At 47.6% G+C, this 14,599-nt stretch overlaps 1 protein-coding gene across 1 annotated transcript; it reads left to right on the forward strand.

Moving 5' to 3' along the window:
• The first annotated feature begins 453 nt into the window (after positions 1–453).
• LOC139234653 (prolactin-releasing peptide receptor-like) lies at positions 454–12,453 on the forward strand. Its single transcript, XM_070865335.1, has 2 exons — positions 454–878; positions 11,820–12,453. The coding sequence occupies exons 1-2, from the start codon at positions 454–456 to the stop codon at positions 12,451–12,453; spliced, it is 1,059 nt and encodes a 352-aa protein (XP_070721436.1).
• The last annotated feature ends 2,146 nt before the right edge of the window (positions 12,454–14,599 follow it).

The raw sequence follows: 14,599 nt of genomic DNA on the forward strand, positions 1-14,599 counted from the left end.
CCACTTCTTCTGTTTTTGTTTCTGCAGGTGTCTAAAAGGATTCGGCTCGTTGTTCTCCTCGTTTCACCGAACCAGTAACGGGAAGAGGGAACCAGGCAGCAAAGGGAGGAGGCCATCAGTACAGGGAGGAGAGCAGCTGTCGGAGGAGTTTGAGGGTAACAGAAAGAAAATCTGTGCAGAAGAGACTGATTCCCACCGACGAGATTTGACGTTGTTCCGTTTAAATGGGGAAACTGCTGTAAAATGACAAAGGACATTGAATATTGAGAAAGTTACAGAAACTGAGAAGATAGAAAAGAAAGCAAGACTGATCAGGCGTCAAAATTATTCAAAGGAACGTTCGTCTATAATAACGGCGAGTTACGCAGAAAGTAAAGAGCCCGGAGATTGCAGTGAGCCAAACCTAGCCAGGTGTGGGTGTCGGGCCGGGCGGGGGGGGGGGGGGGGTGAAGAATGTTATCCGTATCCACCGAAAGCTGGGGCCCCCTTCCTCCAAATACCACGGCCTACCAGATTGAGCTCGTGGACGACGCCAACAGTTCCTCCCAGTTCACGGGGGTCGAGTTGATTCAGTCGTTCAAGCCCCTTATCATCCCCTGCTACGTGCTCGTGGTCTTCGTGGGGCTGGTCGGCAACTATCTCCTGCTCTACGTCATCTGCAAGACCAAGAAGATGCACAACGTCACCAACTTCTTCATCGGCAACCTGGCCTTCTCCGACATGCTGATGTGTGCCACGTGCGTGCCCTTCACTCTGGCCTACGCCTTCCACCCGCGCGGCTGGATCTTTGGCAAGTTCATGTGCTACTTTGTGTTCCTGATACAGCCGGTGACGGTGTACGTGTCTGTCTTCACCCTGACCGCCATCGCCGTCGACAGGTAACCGCCATTCCAAATCCGTATAACGGGGGGGGGGGAACCCTCCTCCTCTTTCCTTTACCCCCCCTGCGCTGGTGCAGGTGGAGGCGAGGGTAATAGTATGATCAGCTGCCATTCTCTAGCTGTGTCAGCCAATGGCTCAGCAGGCAGCTCACTCACCTCTGGGTCAGAAGGTCGTGGGTTCAAGTCCCACTCCAGGGACTTCAGCACTTAAATCCAGGCTGACACTCCCAGTGCAGTGCTGAGGGAGCGCTGCACTGTCGGAGGTGCCGTCTTTTGGATGAGACGTTTAACCGAGGCCCCTTCTGCTCTCTCAGGTGGATGTAAAAGATCCCATGGCACTATTTCGAAGAGGAGCAGGGGAGTTATCCCCGATGTCCTGGGGCCAATATTTATCCCTCAATCAACTTAAAAACAGGTTATCTGGTCATTATCACATTGCTGTTTGTGGAAGCTTGCTGTGCCCAAATTGGCTGCTACATTTCCTACTTTACAACAGCGACTACACTCCAAAAGTACTTCATTGGCTGTAAAGTGCTTTGGGACGTCCAGCGGTCGTGACAGGCGCTATATAAATGCAGGTCTTTTCGTTGTTATGTCACAAGTCCTTGAATTTCAGATAAGTCCTGACTGGCTTGAGCAGACTTTTCTGAAATGATTTCTTTCCCGCCTGCAATAGTCCCTCTAACTTTGGTTTGGGTGTGTGGTCCCTTTAAGCGGCTGCGCGGCCCGTTCAAATTTCCGCGCATGCGCGTTCTTTTTTTCTTTTTAAAAGCCGGTGAGCGGCCTGCGGGGACTTCCAGACCACTGTGTGGCCACACAGCTTTACTGCCTGTCTGATTATCCCACCTCCCCGTCCTGCCAGGGTACAGTCCCGTCGGCACTCCAGCGCGCTGTGAAAGTGGTTAATCTGCATGGGCAGTAGTAAGTGCCATCAGGCTATTCAACCATGACAATAAAGTGAGAAAGAACGAGCATTTTTATAGGATCATATGAGGCCATTCAGCCTCTTGAGTCTGTTCCGCCATTCAGTGAGCTCATGGCTGATAGAACATCAGAACATAAGAAATAGGAGCAGGAGTCGGCCATTTGGCCCCTCTAGCCTGCTCCGCCATTTAATAAGATCATGGCTGATCTGATCTTGGTCTCAGCTCCACTTCCCCGCCCACTCCCCATAACCCTTGACTCCCTTACCGCTCAATTTTACTTTAAGATCACTTAAAAACTTTAAGAATCAAGTTTTATAAATTTGCAAATTTACATAACTTACAAAAACTTTTAATTTGAGAACAGTTACAACAGTAACAATAATAATAACAACAGCAGCAGCAGCAAAGAAAGGCTGCACCCACCCATCTCTCTTCTCCCTTATTCTAAGACCGTGCGCTGTGCTTGGCCTTGGACACGCCATCTCTGCCCGCAGGCGATGGTGCAGCGTTTCTGGGCTTGATGTGGGGATTGGAGTGGGAGTGACAGTTGATTCTGTCAATGGGCGCGGGGTCTGGCCGTGTTTCCTTATTGTAGCAGCTAACCCCAACATGCCGGCCCTCATGCGCCCTGACAGTGTCACAATGACCCCCAACAGTCCCTCTCTCATGGTCAGTGACATGGTTTGCACTACCTCTGACATTCCCTCCCTCATGGCCACGATTCCTTCACTGATGGTCCCGGATATCGTTCCCATTTCTCGTGAGAGTGTTGTTACTTCTCCCGACAGTCCCACTGCCTAATCACTCACCTTACTGATGGTGTCCAGGGGTGATCGGGTAAGGCCAATGCTCTCCGCACTCAATGACATCATCTGAATCACATCTGTTAGATCTGGCACTTCAGGAGAGCACGGTCTCGCTCTCCCTCCCCTCCTCCCCATGGGTGTACCTCGCTGTACCCCATCACTGGGACCCGCCGTCTGGGACGGTGTGAAACCATGGAATGTCCCACCTACACTCAAGCCATTAGTCACGGAAAGGGCTGTCACCTCCATGAGCGGCACTTCCTCCAAAGTCAGTACAACAGAGGGAGCTTCATCCAGCTCCATCCCCTCCTCCCCCTCAACCCCATGTTCTTGGTCTGGAGGGTTGGATTGGAAGATATTCTCCTCTTCAGGCTCATCCATGTCTGAATCATCTTCTGCATCGTCAGGGTTGGCCTCAAGTTCTGCAAAATATAACGGAACTCAAATGGTTAACAGCAGAGGAGGGGGCAGGAATGGGGGACATGAGTCGGCTCACACAGCGCAGGCCAGGCAGCAGGCTGATTTGAAGGACCATGATGAATTTGCAGGACTTACCCTCTCCCTCGAGTGTGGGCCCAGCTTGTGCAGTACTGATTGCTTTTCTCCAGGCAGGACCCATCAAAGCAGCGACTCTCTCTTCTAAAGGTGTCAGTGGCTGCAGATTTACCAGGCCTCCTCCTGTTCGAGTTCTTTCCCTTTTATTATGTGCCTCCTTCCTCTGCAAAGATGAAAACCTAACTTTTTAGAGAGGGTGTCTTTCTGCTGGGTGGGACATACACAGCTGGTGACATTTACAATTGCAATCCCATTGAATAAATGAAAATATTACTTACACTAACTATTTCCTGCCACTTCTTTTTACACTGGCCTCCAGATCTCAGTAACCATTGCACAGTAATCTTCTGTAACTTGGTTTCAGAGTTTCTTCATTTCTTTGGGTGGAACTTTTATGTGATCTCTGCTGGTGTCCAGCTCCTGCCATCTGCCCTCAATCACAGTAACTAGTGCCTCCACTTCTTCTTGTAAGAAATCCTTGGCCCTTGCACTGCTTTGCATCTTGTACTGCTGCAGCTGCAATCTCTCCAATGCACTCACACAGCACTCAACGTTCTCACGCACACAACTGGCTCTTTAAAAATGGCCGATTGCCAACTCGGAGCTGTATTGCACATGCGCGCCAATTGTAACAACGTCAAAGAGTAACTTTTTTTCCCGCGCATACGCAGAAGGTGCGGCATTGTTTTTCGGTGCAGACAGCAGGCTCCACCCCCCCCGAGGCGACTGGACACGCTGCACGACGCCAAATGTGAATTATAGATCAGGGAAACTTGCTACTTTCGGTCACTCTATCCTTAATTATAGTAATTTCCCGACAATAGATATTGGGCTATCCGGTCTATAATTTCCTCTCGCCATTCTTAAATAGCGGAGTGACCTGTGCAATTTTCCAATCTAAAGGTTCCTGAATCAAGGGAACTTTGGAAAATTATAATTAGGACATCTGCAATGTGCTCACCTTCTACCTTTAAAACCCTGGGATGGAAACCATCTGGATCTGGAAATTTGTCACTCTTTAGTCCCATTATTTTCTTCATTTTGCTTACGTTAATTATGATGAGACCCATCCCTGATTCATTATTAGTTTCCTTGGGATATCCGGCATGCTATCCTCCTCCTCTACTGGAAATACTGATGCAAAGTCATTATTCAACATTCTGCCATTTCCTTACTTTCATTTATAATATCACCGTTTAAGGGGCCCACATTACTCTTAACCGTCCTCTTTTTCCTAATATAATTGTGAAAGCTTTTCATGTTGATTTTGATATCCCTTGCAAGTTTCTTTTCATATTCCCTTGTTGTAGCTCTTACTGTCTATTTTGTGACCCTTTGTATCTCTCTCAGTCGCCAGGATCTGTGCTATTTGTTGCATTCTTATATGTTTTTGTCTTCTAGTTTTATGCTGCCGCTTACCTCGAGTTATCCATGACTGTTTGCTTGGGCAGGTAGAGCTCTTGCCACTCAGGGGTACAAACTGGTTGTGTATCACCTTGAATTCTTTTTTGAACACCTCCCACTGACCTTCTGTCATTTAACAGATTTGCCCAAGTTACTGTGGGCAATCTCTGTCTCATCCTGTTGGCCTTACCTAAATCTAGAACCTTTGTAGCTGTTTCATGTTTCCCCCTTTCAAACGCTACATTGAATTCCATCATATTGTGATCACTATTGGATAAATGTTCACGCACCCATTCGGCTGTTAACTAAACCTGGCTCATTACTCATTGCTAAATCTAATATGGCCTGCCCCCTTGTTGGTTCTAGGACATATTGTTGCAAGAATCTGTCCTGAATACTGTCAAGAAACTCGGTGCCTTTCTGACATGAGCTCGTCTGCTTATCCCAATCTATATGGAACTCAAAATCCCCCATTAAAACCACTTTGCCTTTGCAACACGCTTGTCTAATCTCTGCATTAATACATTCTGCCACTTTACAGCTGCTATCAAGGGCCCAATGTTCCCTGTAAGTTGGACGGTATTTTGAATGGCCACGCAGCCCCTTAAAGAGATCACGAGGCACCAAGCAAAATTTGGGGGAACTTGGCAGGAGCCCTATACACAAATCACACTACAGCCTTTTTAATTCTTAATTCTACCCATAAATTCTCCACTGCCTGCTTTCATCTTATTATATCCTCTCTCATCATTGAAGTGATTTCATTCTTAATGACTAAGACTCCTCCTCCTCCTCCTCTGCCAGATTCCCTATTGACCTCAGGATGTCCCAAAGTGCTTTACAGCCAATGAAGTACTTTTGGAGTGTAGTCACTGTTGTAATGTAGGAAATGCGGCAGCCAATTTGCGCTCAGCAAGCTCCCACAAACAGCAATGTGATAATGACCAGATAATCTGTTTTAGTTATGGGAGATTAACAGATTTTTGTTAAACAGGGGTATTAATGAAGTTAAGACACAGACCAGCTATGATCTCATTGAATGGCAGAACAGGCTCAGGGGCTGAATGGCCTCCCTCCTGTTGCTATATTCCTTCCTATGTTAACACCTGGGTAAAAATAACAGGTGGGAATATATGTGTAATGTATTTGCTTCATGGGTTCTTTGCTTAAGAATTCATAGCAACACATCGCTATTAAGAACTAGTTGGCTTATTAGCAAAGGTTTAACAATCACACTACACATTACCAGTTCATAGAAATATAGAAACATAGAAAATAGGTGCAGGACTAGGCCATTCGGCCCTTTGAGCCTGCACCGCCATTCAATGAGTTCATGGCTGAACATGCAACTTCAGTACCCCATTCCTGCTTTCTCGCAATACCCCTTGATCCCCCAAGTAGTAAGGACTACATCTAACTCCTTTTTGAATATATTTAGTGAATTGGCCTCAACAACTATCTGTGGTAGAGAATTCCACAGGTTCACCACTCTCTGGGTGAAGAAGTTTCTCCTCATCTCGGTCCTAAATGGCTTACCCCTTATCCTTAGACTGTGACCCCTGGTTCTGGACTTCCCCAACATTGGGAATATTCTTCCTGCATCTAACCTGTCTAAACCCGTCAGAATTTTAAACGTTTCTATGAGGTCCCCTCTCATTCTTCTGAGCTCCAGTGAGTACAAGCCCAATTGATCCAGTCTTTCTTGATATGTCAGTCCCACCATCCCGGGAATCAGTCTGGTGAACCTTCGCTGCACTCCCTCAATAGCAAGAATGTCCTTCCTCAAGTTAGGAGACCAAAACTGTACACAATACTCCAGGTGTGGCCTCACCAAGGCCCTGTACAACTGTAGTAACACCTCCCTGGCCCTGTACTCAAATCCCCTCACTATGAAGGCCAACATGCCATTTGCTTTCCTAACCACCTGCTGTACCTGCATGCCAATCTTCAATGACTGATGTACCATGACACCCAGGTCTCTTTGCACCTCCCCTTTTCCTAATCTGTCACCATTCAGATAATAGTCTGTCTCTCTGTTTTTACCACTAAAGTGGATAACCTCGCATTTATCCACATTATACTTCATCTGCCATTTATTTGCCCACTCACCTAACCTATCCAAGTCATCCATCTGACTCACAGCCACCTGCCTCATCGTGGATCCCCCGAACCCAACTGGCTGGGGTTTTATTGAGTTTTATGAACATCACGTGACTGGCTAAGCCATTCCCAACTCAACAGCTCGACCAACCGGTGAGCATCCTCACAGGTACATACATTGCAGAAGGCCTCCACTCTGCTTGACCACTCAAACTGCGTGCTCACGTCACATGGTATTGTTGAGATTGTGCCTTGACCTTCACAGGTAGCAACCAGTACTCTAAGTGTTTCTGCAGAATTAACCTCCTCCCATCACTCCTACACCTGTTCAACAAACAGGCTCCCACAAGTATTTGTCTGAAAAAAATGTCCTTGCACGCACTGTAAAGATTGAAATGAAGGCACATAATGGAGCTTTGAATTTCATTTATATTAACATTCTGCAATGCTTAATGGAATTCCCCAGACAAAGCTCTCTAAGCTGTGACAAACAGCTCGGCGCTCGAGCAAGATCTTTCGTGTGATCATATTTTAAGGATGCTCGGAGCTAATATGTCAGAGCCATGAAAAGATACAGGGCATTCGATGCGAGCTGCAGCTCCTGAAACAGGAAGTGGACCTCACTCCGAATAGCAGAGAAAGGGATGTCGTATGTAACGTATTTGCTTCATGGGTTTTTTGCTTAAGAATCCATAGCAACACATCGCTATTAAGAACTAGTGGGTTTATTAACAAAGGTTTAACAATCACACTACACATTACCAGTTCATCCACCAGGCTCACAACCACCTGCCCCATTGTGGATCCCCCGAACCCAACTGGCTGGGGTTTTATTGAGTCTTGTGAACATCACGTGACTGGCTAAGCCACTCACAATGCGACAGCTCGACCAACCGGTGAGCATCCTCTCAGCAGCTGTGATGGATGAACCTCATCGATCCACAAATACTGTCCCCTTAATCGAGATCTTGGCTCATCCTACCAGCCCCATTTAGAATCATACAATGGTACATCCTGACTGTGTCGGCGAGTTGAAAGCACCTCCAATTCATTCCTGCTCCCCTGCTCAAAGTACGTTTGAAGTGCAGCCACTGTTGTAATGTGGGAGCCAATTTGTGCACAGCAAGCTCCCACAAACAGCAAAGGGTAATGGATAATGACCAGATAATCTGTTTTAGTGATGTTGATTGAGGGATAAATATTGGCCAGGACACCGGGGAGAACTCCCCTGCTCTTCTTCGAAATAGTGGCTGTGGGATCTTTTACGGCCACCTGAGAGAGCAGACAGGGTCTCAGTTTAACGTCTCATCCGAAAGACAGCACCTCCGACAGTGCAGCACTCCACTGGGAGTGTCAGCCTAGATTTACTGACATGCTCAAATTCCTGGAGTGGCATTTGAACCCATGCTCTGTCTGATCCAGAGGCGAGGGTACTACCCATTGAGCTACGGCTGACACCAAGTTGCTTTCTGGGTCTTTGTGTGCATTCAAATATAGATTTACAGCTGATTTTCTGATGCTTGTTTTGATTGAATTACAGAATCCTCTGTCGAGTACACTTAAATCGGAAGAAGTTTGACCTCTGCATAGATGCAGAGAGAGACTGATGGCTCAAATTGAAATTTGTTTCATTTCACTAATAATACTTATCACTTTGCTGTGCGCTGGAGATTGTTGGCATATAATTATGTTGCCAGTGAATAAGTAATTTTTTTCTTTCCTGCTGTTACTATCCGAAATGTTATTAAAAAGAGATAATTGTGGTTTGTCATTGATCAAACCAGGGTAAAGAGTCACTGATTCACTGACAATGTCTCCACCACCAATGTTCCCTTTCAGCTGTGCAGCTATCTACGCTCTGGAGGTCCCGTGCAGCCGGCTCACTGGGAAAACCGTGCATGCACCGGATTTTGAATGGCCTGCGCACCCCCTCCCAAAAAAATTAGAGGGCACATTGCCCATTGCTTTTCAGATTCTGGATTTATAGGGATACGGGGTTATGTTACTGAACTAATAATCCAGAGACAAAAGCAAAGCCAATACTGCAGGTGCTGGAATCTGAAATAAAAACAGAAAGTGCTGTAAATCGCAGCATCTGTGGAGAGAGAAATGGAGTTAATGTTTCAGGTCAATGACCCTTTGTCAAAACTGGCAATAGTTCGCAATGTAACAGATTGTTAAAGAAGTGCAAGTGGCCCTGAAAGGGAAGGTCAGTGATAGGGTGGAAGGCAGGAGAGATTTGAGAGACAAGAGGGATGATGGGCCAAATTGAGATGGTAATGGCAGAAGTTAGGAAACAAAAGATGAGTCTTGATAGGGTGTGAATGGCAGAATAATTACCGGCTGCCCTGGGAAGCAGAGAGAAAGATTTTCAGCATTTGCTGTTTTTATTAGTAATTAGTCAGAGAGCTGGGCTAATAATCCCCAGGACTTGAGTTCAAAAATCCACCATGGCATTTTGAGAATTTAAATCTGCAAATATAAAGCTGGATCAGCAAAAGTGACCATGAAGCTGTGGGATTGTCGGAAAACCACTTCTGGTTCACCAATGTCCTTTAGGGAAGGAAATCTACCATCCTTACCTGGTCCAGTCCCACACCATCTATGGTTAACTCTGAACTTCATGGAAACAATCCAAAACAGTCTGACCAAATATGGCATCCTCCATTTATGAGTTTTACAACTTCTTTTGAAGAATATTTGCGAGTTTGGGAAGGGAAATTCGGACACCGCTCCCACTGCTGGGGACTCTCCAGGGACCCCAGCGGGAAGCAGGGACACGTAGCCAGGATCGGAGCCAGCTGTGAGGTCCCACGTTGTTGAAGATCAAGTTTCATTCAGTGCATTGCGGGTGCAATGTATTTGCTTCATGGGTTCTTTGCTTAAGAATTCATAGCAACACATTGCTATTAAGAACTAGTTGGTCTATCAGCAAAAGTTTTAACAATCACACTACACATTACCAGTTCATCCACCAGGCTCACAACCACCTGCCACATCGTGGATCCCCCGAACCCAACTGGCTGGGGTTTTATTGAGTCTTGCGAACATCACGTGACTGGCTAAGCCACTCCCAACTCAACAGCTCCACAACTATTTTGTTATATCTGTAAAACAAATGTAAATCAAATGCCCCCTTATTAAAGGGACACTAAAACCGACAAATTAAACAAATGTACTTTTAATAATATGGTTGAAATTAAAATTTGGCTGCCGGGGGTGATGATGCACTTCAGTCCCACTGGCGCCCACCTCTCGCGGAAGGCCGCGAGCGTACCGGTGGACACCACGTGCTCCATCTCCAGCGGAAGAAAGGCAGGCAGTCGGGCTGAACGACCCCCTCGACCGCCCGCTACCTGGACCGGCTGATGGCCCCCTTGGCCAGGCCCAGGAGCAGTCCTATGAGGAGGCCTTCCGACCTGCCTGCTCCCCTCCGCACATGGTGCCCAAAGATCAGGAGCGTGGGACTGAAGTGCAGCCAGAATTTGAGGAGCAGCCCCTTCAAATAATGGAACAGGGGCTGCAACCTCGAACATTGAACATATCAACAGCTCCTCAAACCTGTGAGCATTCTTACAGCTGCATACATTACACTGTTCAACAAAGAATCACTACCTTCAGGGGAGGAGAGGAAATTGGAAAGTGACAGCGATAGAAATGTAAAATGTACATATCTCTGCCCTTCTTCAACTGTCCTGAACTGTGCACCATTCCCCAGTCTAGGGCACGGGAGGCCCAGCCTTTCCCAACGGCTTTGGAAGGACCAATCGTGAACAGGCCATTAAGAGCCAGTGGGTTGAGTGAAGGGCATCTTCTGGTTTTCTCTACCTCCTCATGGTAAAGTACAAAAATATCACGTGTCCCCTCGATTGAGATGTTGGCGATCCTAACTCACCATCTAGACAAGGCATGGAAGGTACATCCTGGCATAGTGTATTGGGGCTCCAACACGTTGCACCAGCCCATCCACAGCCGAGGAACCTAGGAATACTCTGGCTTGTTAAAAAGAAATCTCTTCCCCCCCCCCCCGTCCCCCATTAAAGGGTAGGGACTTACCTGTGACTTACGTGCCAGTCAGACAGAAAATCTCAGGTATCACAGCTAGGCCAATTCTGTCATCGGCCAACCTGACTGAATCCCTGTGCTGGAATGGGAACTCTCGTGACATTCTCGGGTTCCTGGCCGACGGCATTGAGAGCACTTACAGTGGGGCTCCAGCAACTCAGCACAGACCAGGGTTCACACCTGGGAGCTTTCTGGTCTGGATTGTTCATTAACACAATCCACAGCTTTAGCCATGGAGCTATGAAAGAAAGTAAAGATTTGCATTTATATAGCGCTTTTCACCTCCACCGGGTGTCACAAAGCACTTTATAGCCAATGAAGTACTTTTGGAGTGTAGTCACTGTTGTAATGTAGGAAACACAGCAGCCAATTTGTACACAGCAAGTTCCCATACACAGCAATGTGATAATGACCAGATAGTCTGTTTTAGTGATATTGATTGAGGGATAAATATTGGCCCAGGACACCAGGATTAACTTTTCTTCAAAATAGTGCCAAAGGATTTTTTTATGTCCACCTGAACAGGCAGACAGAGGAGAAGGGGAGGCCTTGGTTTAATGTCAAAAGACAGCACTTCCTAAGCACTGCACTGGAGTGTCAGCCTAGATTCTCGTGCTCAAGTCCCTGGAAGTGGGACTTGAACCCACAACCTTCTGACTCAGAGGACAAGGGTGCTACCCACGGAGCCACGGCTGACACTATGAAGGATGTGGCACTCTCCCTATTCAATAGATGAGAAACGGATGGTTTGACTGAAGTTGATTCAGAGTGGTGAGAAGCCGACTGGCCATTGTTGTAAAGTCCTGTCCCCTCGGTACAGATTCACACGAGGCAGGTAGTGAAGTCAAGGTCACTCTGGACCTGTACCTTTATTTCACAGCTCTGGAATGCTGCACTTCACTGAGACCTGTCCTTATATACCTGTCTCTTACAATTGCACCCCTGGTGGTAAGGTATGCTGGTGGTTACAGGTCATATCTTATTACAGTCATGTACAGCATGTTAGGATACAGTTATATATAATAATGTAAGATACATGACAATTGTGAATACTGAATGTTCTCTCTCGCTTGCTCCAACAGGTATTATGCCACAGTGCATCCACTAAAGAAGCGTATCTCCATCGGGACCTGCACGTATATCTTGGCCAGCGTCTGGCTCATGTCCTGTGCCTTGGCAGCTCCTGCCATTGCTCACACATACCACATCGAATTCCAGGACCAGGACCTGACCATCTGTGAGGAGTTCTGGATTAAAATGGAGAAGGAGCACCTGGCTTATGCCTACAGCACCCTCATCATAACCTACATCCTCCCGCTTTCTGCCGTCTCCTTGTCCTACCTCCGTATCACCCTCAAACTCAGGAACAGGGTGGTGCCCGGCAACGCCACGCACAACCAAGAGAGATGGGAGAAGGTAAAGCGCAAGAAGATATTCCGGCTGTTGGTGCTGGTGGTGGCTGCGTTCGGTGCCTGTTGGCTCCCACTTCATGTCTTCAACATCATCCGCGACATCGACATCAGCCTGATCAACAAGGACTACTTCAACCTGATTCAGCTCCTGTGCCACTGTTTTGCCATGACCTCTGCTTGCTGCAACCCTTTCCTCTACGCCTGGCTGCATGACCGCTTTAGGGCGGAGCTGAAAAAGATGTTCACCTGCAAGAAGAAAATTGTCCCGGCCAACAACTGCATCGCTGTGAATGTCGTGTTGTAACGCGGTGGCAGAACTCTGAGCCGCTCCTCCGCGGCCCACTATGGGTGTGTGATGTCGGTGGTATGGAATGGACAATCCCATGGAAAGGGGCCTTGGGAGAATTCCAAACCCTTCCAGATTGTGTTGTCCCCTCATCGGACAGCTGGCTCTCCTCAATCGTAAGGTGACTGGCAAAAGATCCAAAGGCGACATAAGGAGAAAGCTTTTTTACGCAGCGAGTGGTTAGGATCTGGAATGCACGGCCTGGGAGGGTGGTGGAGGCAGACTCAATGACGGCTTTCAAAAGGGAATTGGATAAGTACCTGTCAGAAAAAGATTGCAGGGCTACAGGGAAAGGGTGACTGGCTGAAGTGCTCTTGCAGAGAGCAGGCACGGGCCGAATGGCCTCCTTCCGTGCTGTAACCGTTCTATGATTCTATAATTCTAATTGTTGGAGACCCACAAAGTACTGGACTGACCCAATCCATTGGAAATGTCAAAGAAATTCCTTTCCAAATTTGGGCAGTTTGAGAGCAGAGGCTGACTTTGCACTAAGACATGCTCCAAACCACCACATTCCGAAAATGGTGAGATATTCGTGTTACCAATGCCTTAGTCCAGCATGTGCAAAATGTCACACGCTGCCCTCTTACTTAGGGTTGGAAGGATGAAGCAGTGAATTGCTTGTGGGCTGCCCCATGCTGAAGATCATACCGTCTGTTCGGTCATCGGACATTAACGGGACACTGGCTAAGCACATGAGGGAGAAAGGATGAGAAGTACATGCTGATGGAGTGAGATGAAGCAGGGTGGGAGGAGGCTGGTGTGGAGCATAAACACCGGCACGGACCCGATGGGCCGAATGGCCTGTTTCTCAGTTGTATATTCGCTGTAATTTTATATACTACAACAATCTGTGAATCGAACAGTGCATTTCGCAGGGATGCTGGGAACTCACAGTTTTGCCGATAGCCGACTAATCTGTGGACTCAGTTGTGAAGACAGAACAGAACCGAAAAAAATGAGATTTTTGCCGGCCACTGATTTGCTAAATCAGTCCTGCGATTTGTTGTATCGGTTCCATGTACCCAACACGCCACATGTCAACCACCAGCTCTTGAGTCCAAGGCGATGAAAGTGCGGTGTTTTTGTACGATCTGTTACTGTGTATATCATGGGTCAATGGCATGCAATATTCACACTGGCAACTGCAGCCCTGGCTAACATGAAAGATGATTTATACACCATCTCCTTCCTGAACTTCACGCAATGATAACTCCTTTCACAAATCACACATCCTGGAGCCATTCCAAGCCTGCACCTGTTGGGCGGAGGTGGTGATGGTGAGCTGTGGGGAGCGGCTGTGGGGATTGTCTGAAATCCGGCCAGCTATTGGTGGTCTTCCCACCCTAGCCATTGGCCATTGTTCCATCCGGGGTCGGCTCCTGGCTCCGGGTCACAACAAGAGAGAGATGTGGCAAATAGAACAATTAACGGCAATGATAGGGGCCTCAGTAGGGAAATGGGAGCAGGATAATGGGAGCAGGGGAATGGGAGCAGGGGAATTGGGTGGAGGGAGATTGGGTGGAGCAAGATTGGGAGATGGGGATTGGGAGATGGGGATTGGGTGGAGGGGTTTGGGAGGTGGGGATTGGGAGATGGGGATTGGGTGGAGGGGTTTGGGAGATGGGGATTGGGAGATGCGAATTGGGAGATGGGGATTGGGTGGAGGGGATTGGGAGATGGGGATTGGGAGATGGGGATTGGGAGATGGGGTTTGGGAGATGGGGATTGGGTGGAGGGGATTGGGAGGTGGGGATTGGGAGATGGGGGGGATTGGGAGATGGGGATTGGGAGATGGGGATTGGGTGGTGGGGATTGGGAGCAGGAAGATTGTAAACAAGGGAAGGACGTCCCAGCACAGACAGAGAGATTATAAAATCTAGAGACGAACCCAGCAAGAAGCAATGCAAGTTCCAAACATGAAAATAATCAATGATTTTCGTTTCCTAAATTGCACACATCCAGGATCAGAAGTTGTCAATGGCCTCATTGTTATCGTGTGTTCCTTTGTCTCCGGACAACCCGGAGAAAGCTAACTAGGGAGAAAGTGTAGCTTGTGTACAGGTGCAGACAGACCAAGAACACACAACGCTCACTAATGACC

This window comes from Pristiophorus japonicus, chromosome 22 (assembly GCF_044704955.1).
Source record: "Pristiophorus japonicus isolate sPriJap1 chromosome 22, sPriJap1.hap1, whole genome shotgun sequence".
Taxonomy (NCBI): Eukaryota; Metazoa; Chordata; class Chondrichthyes; family Pristiophoridae; genus Pristiophorus; species Pristiophorus japonicus.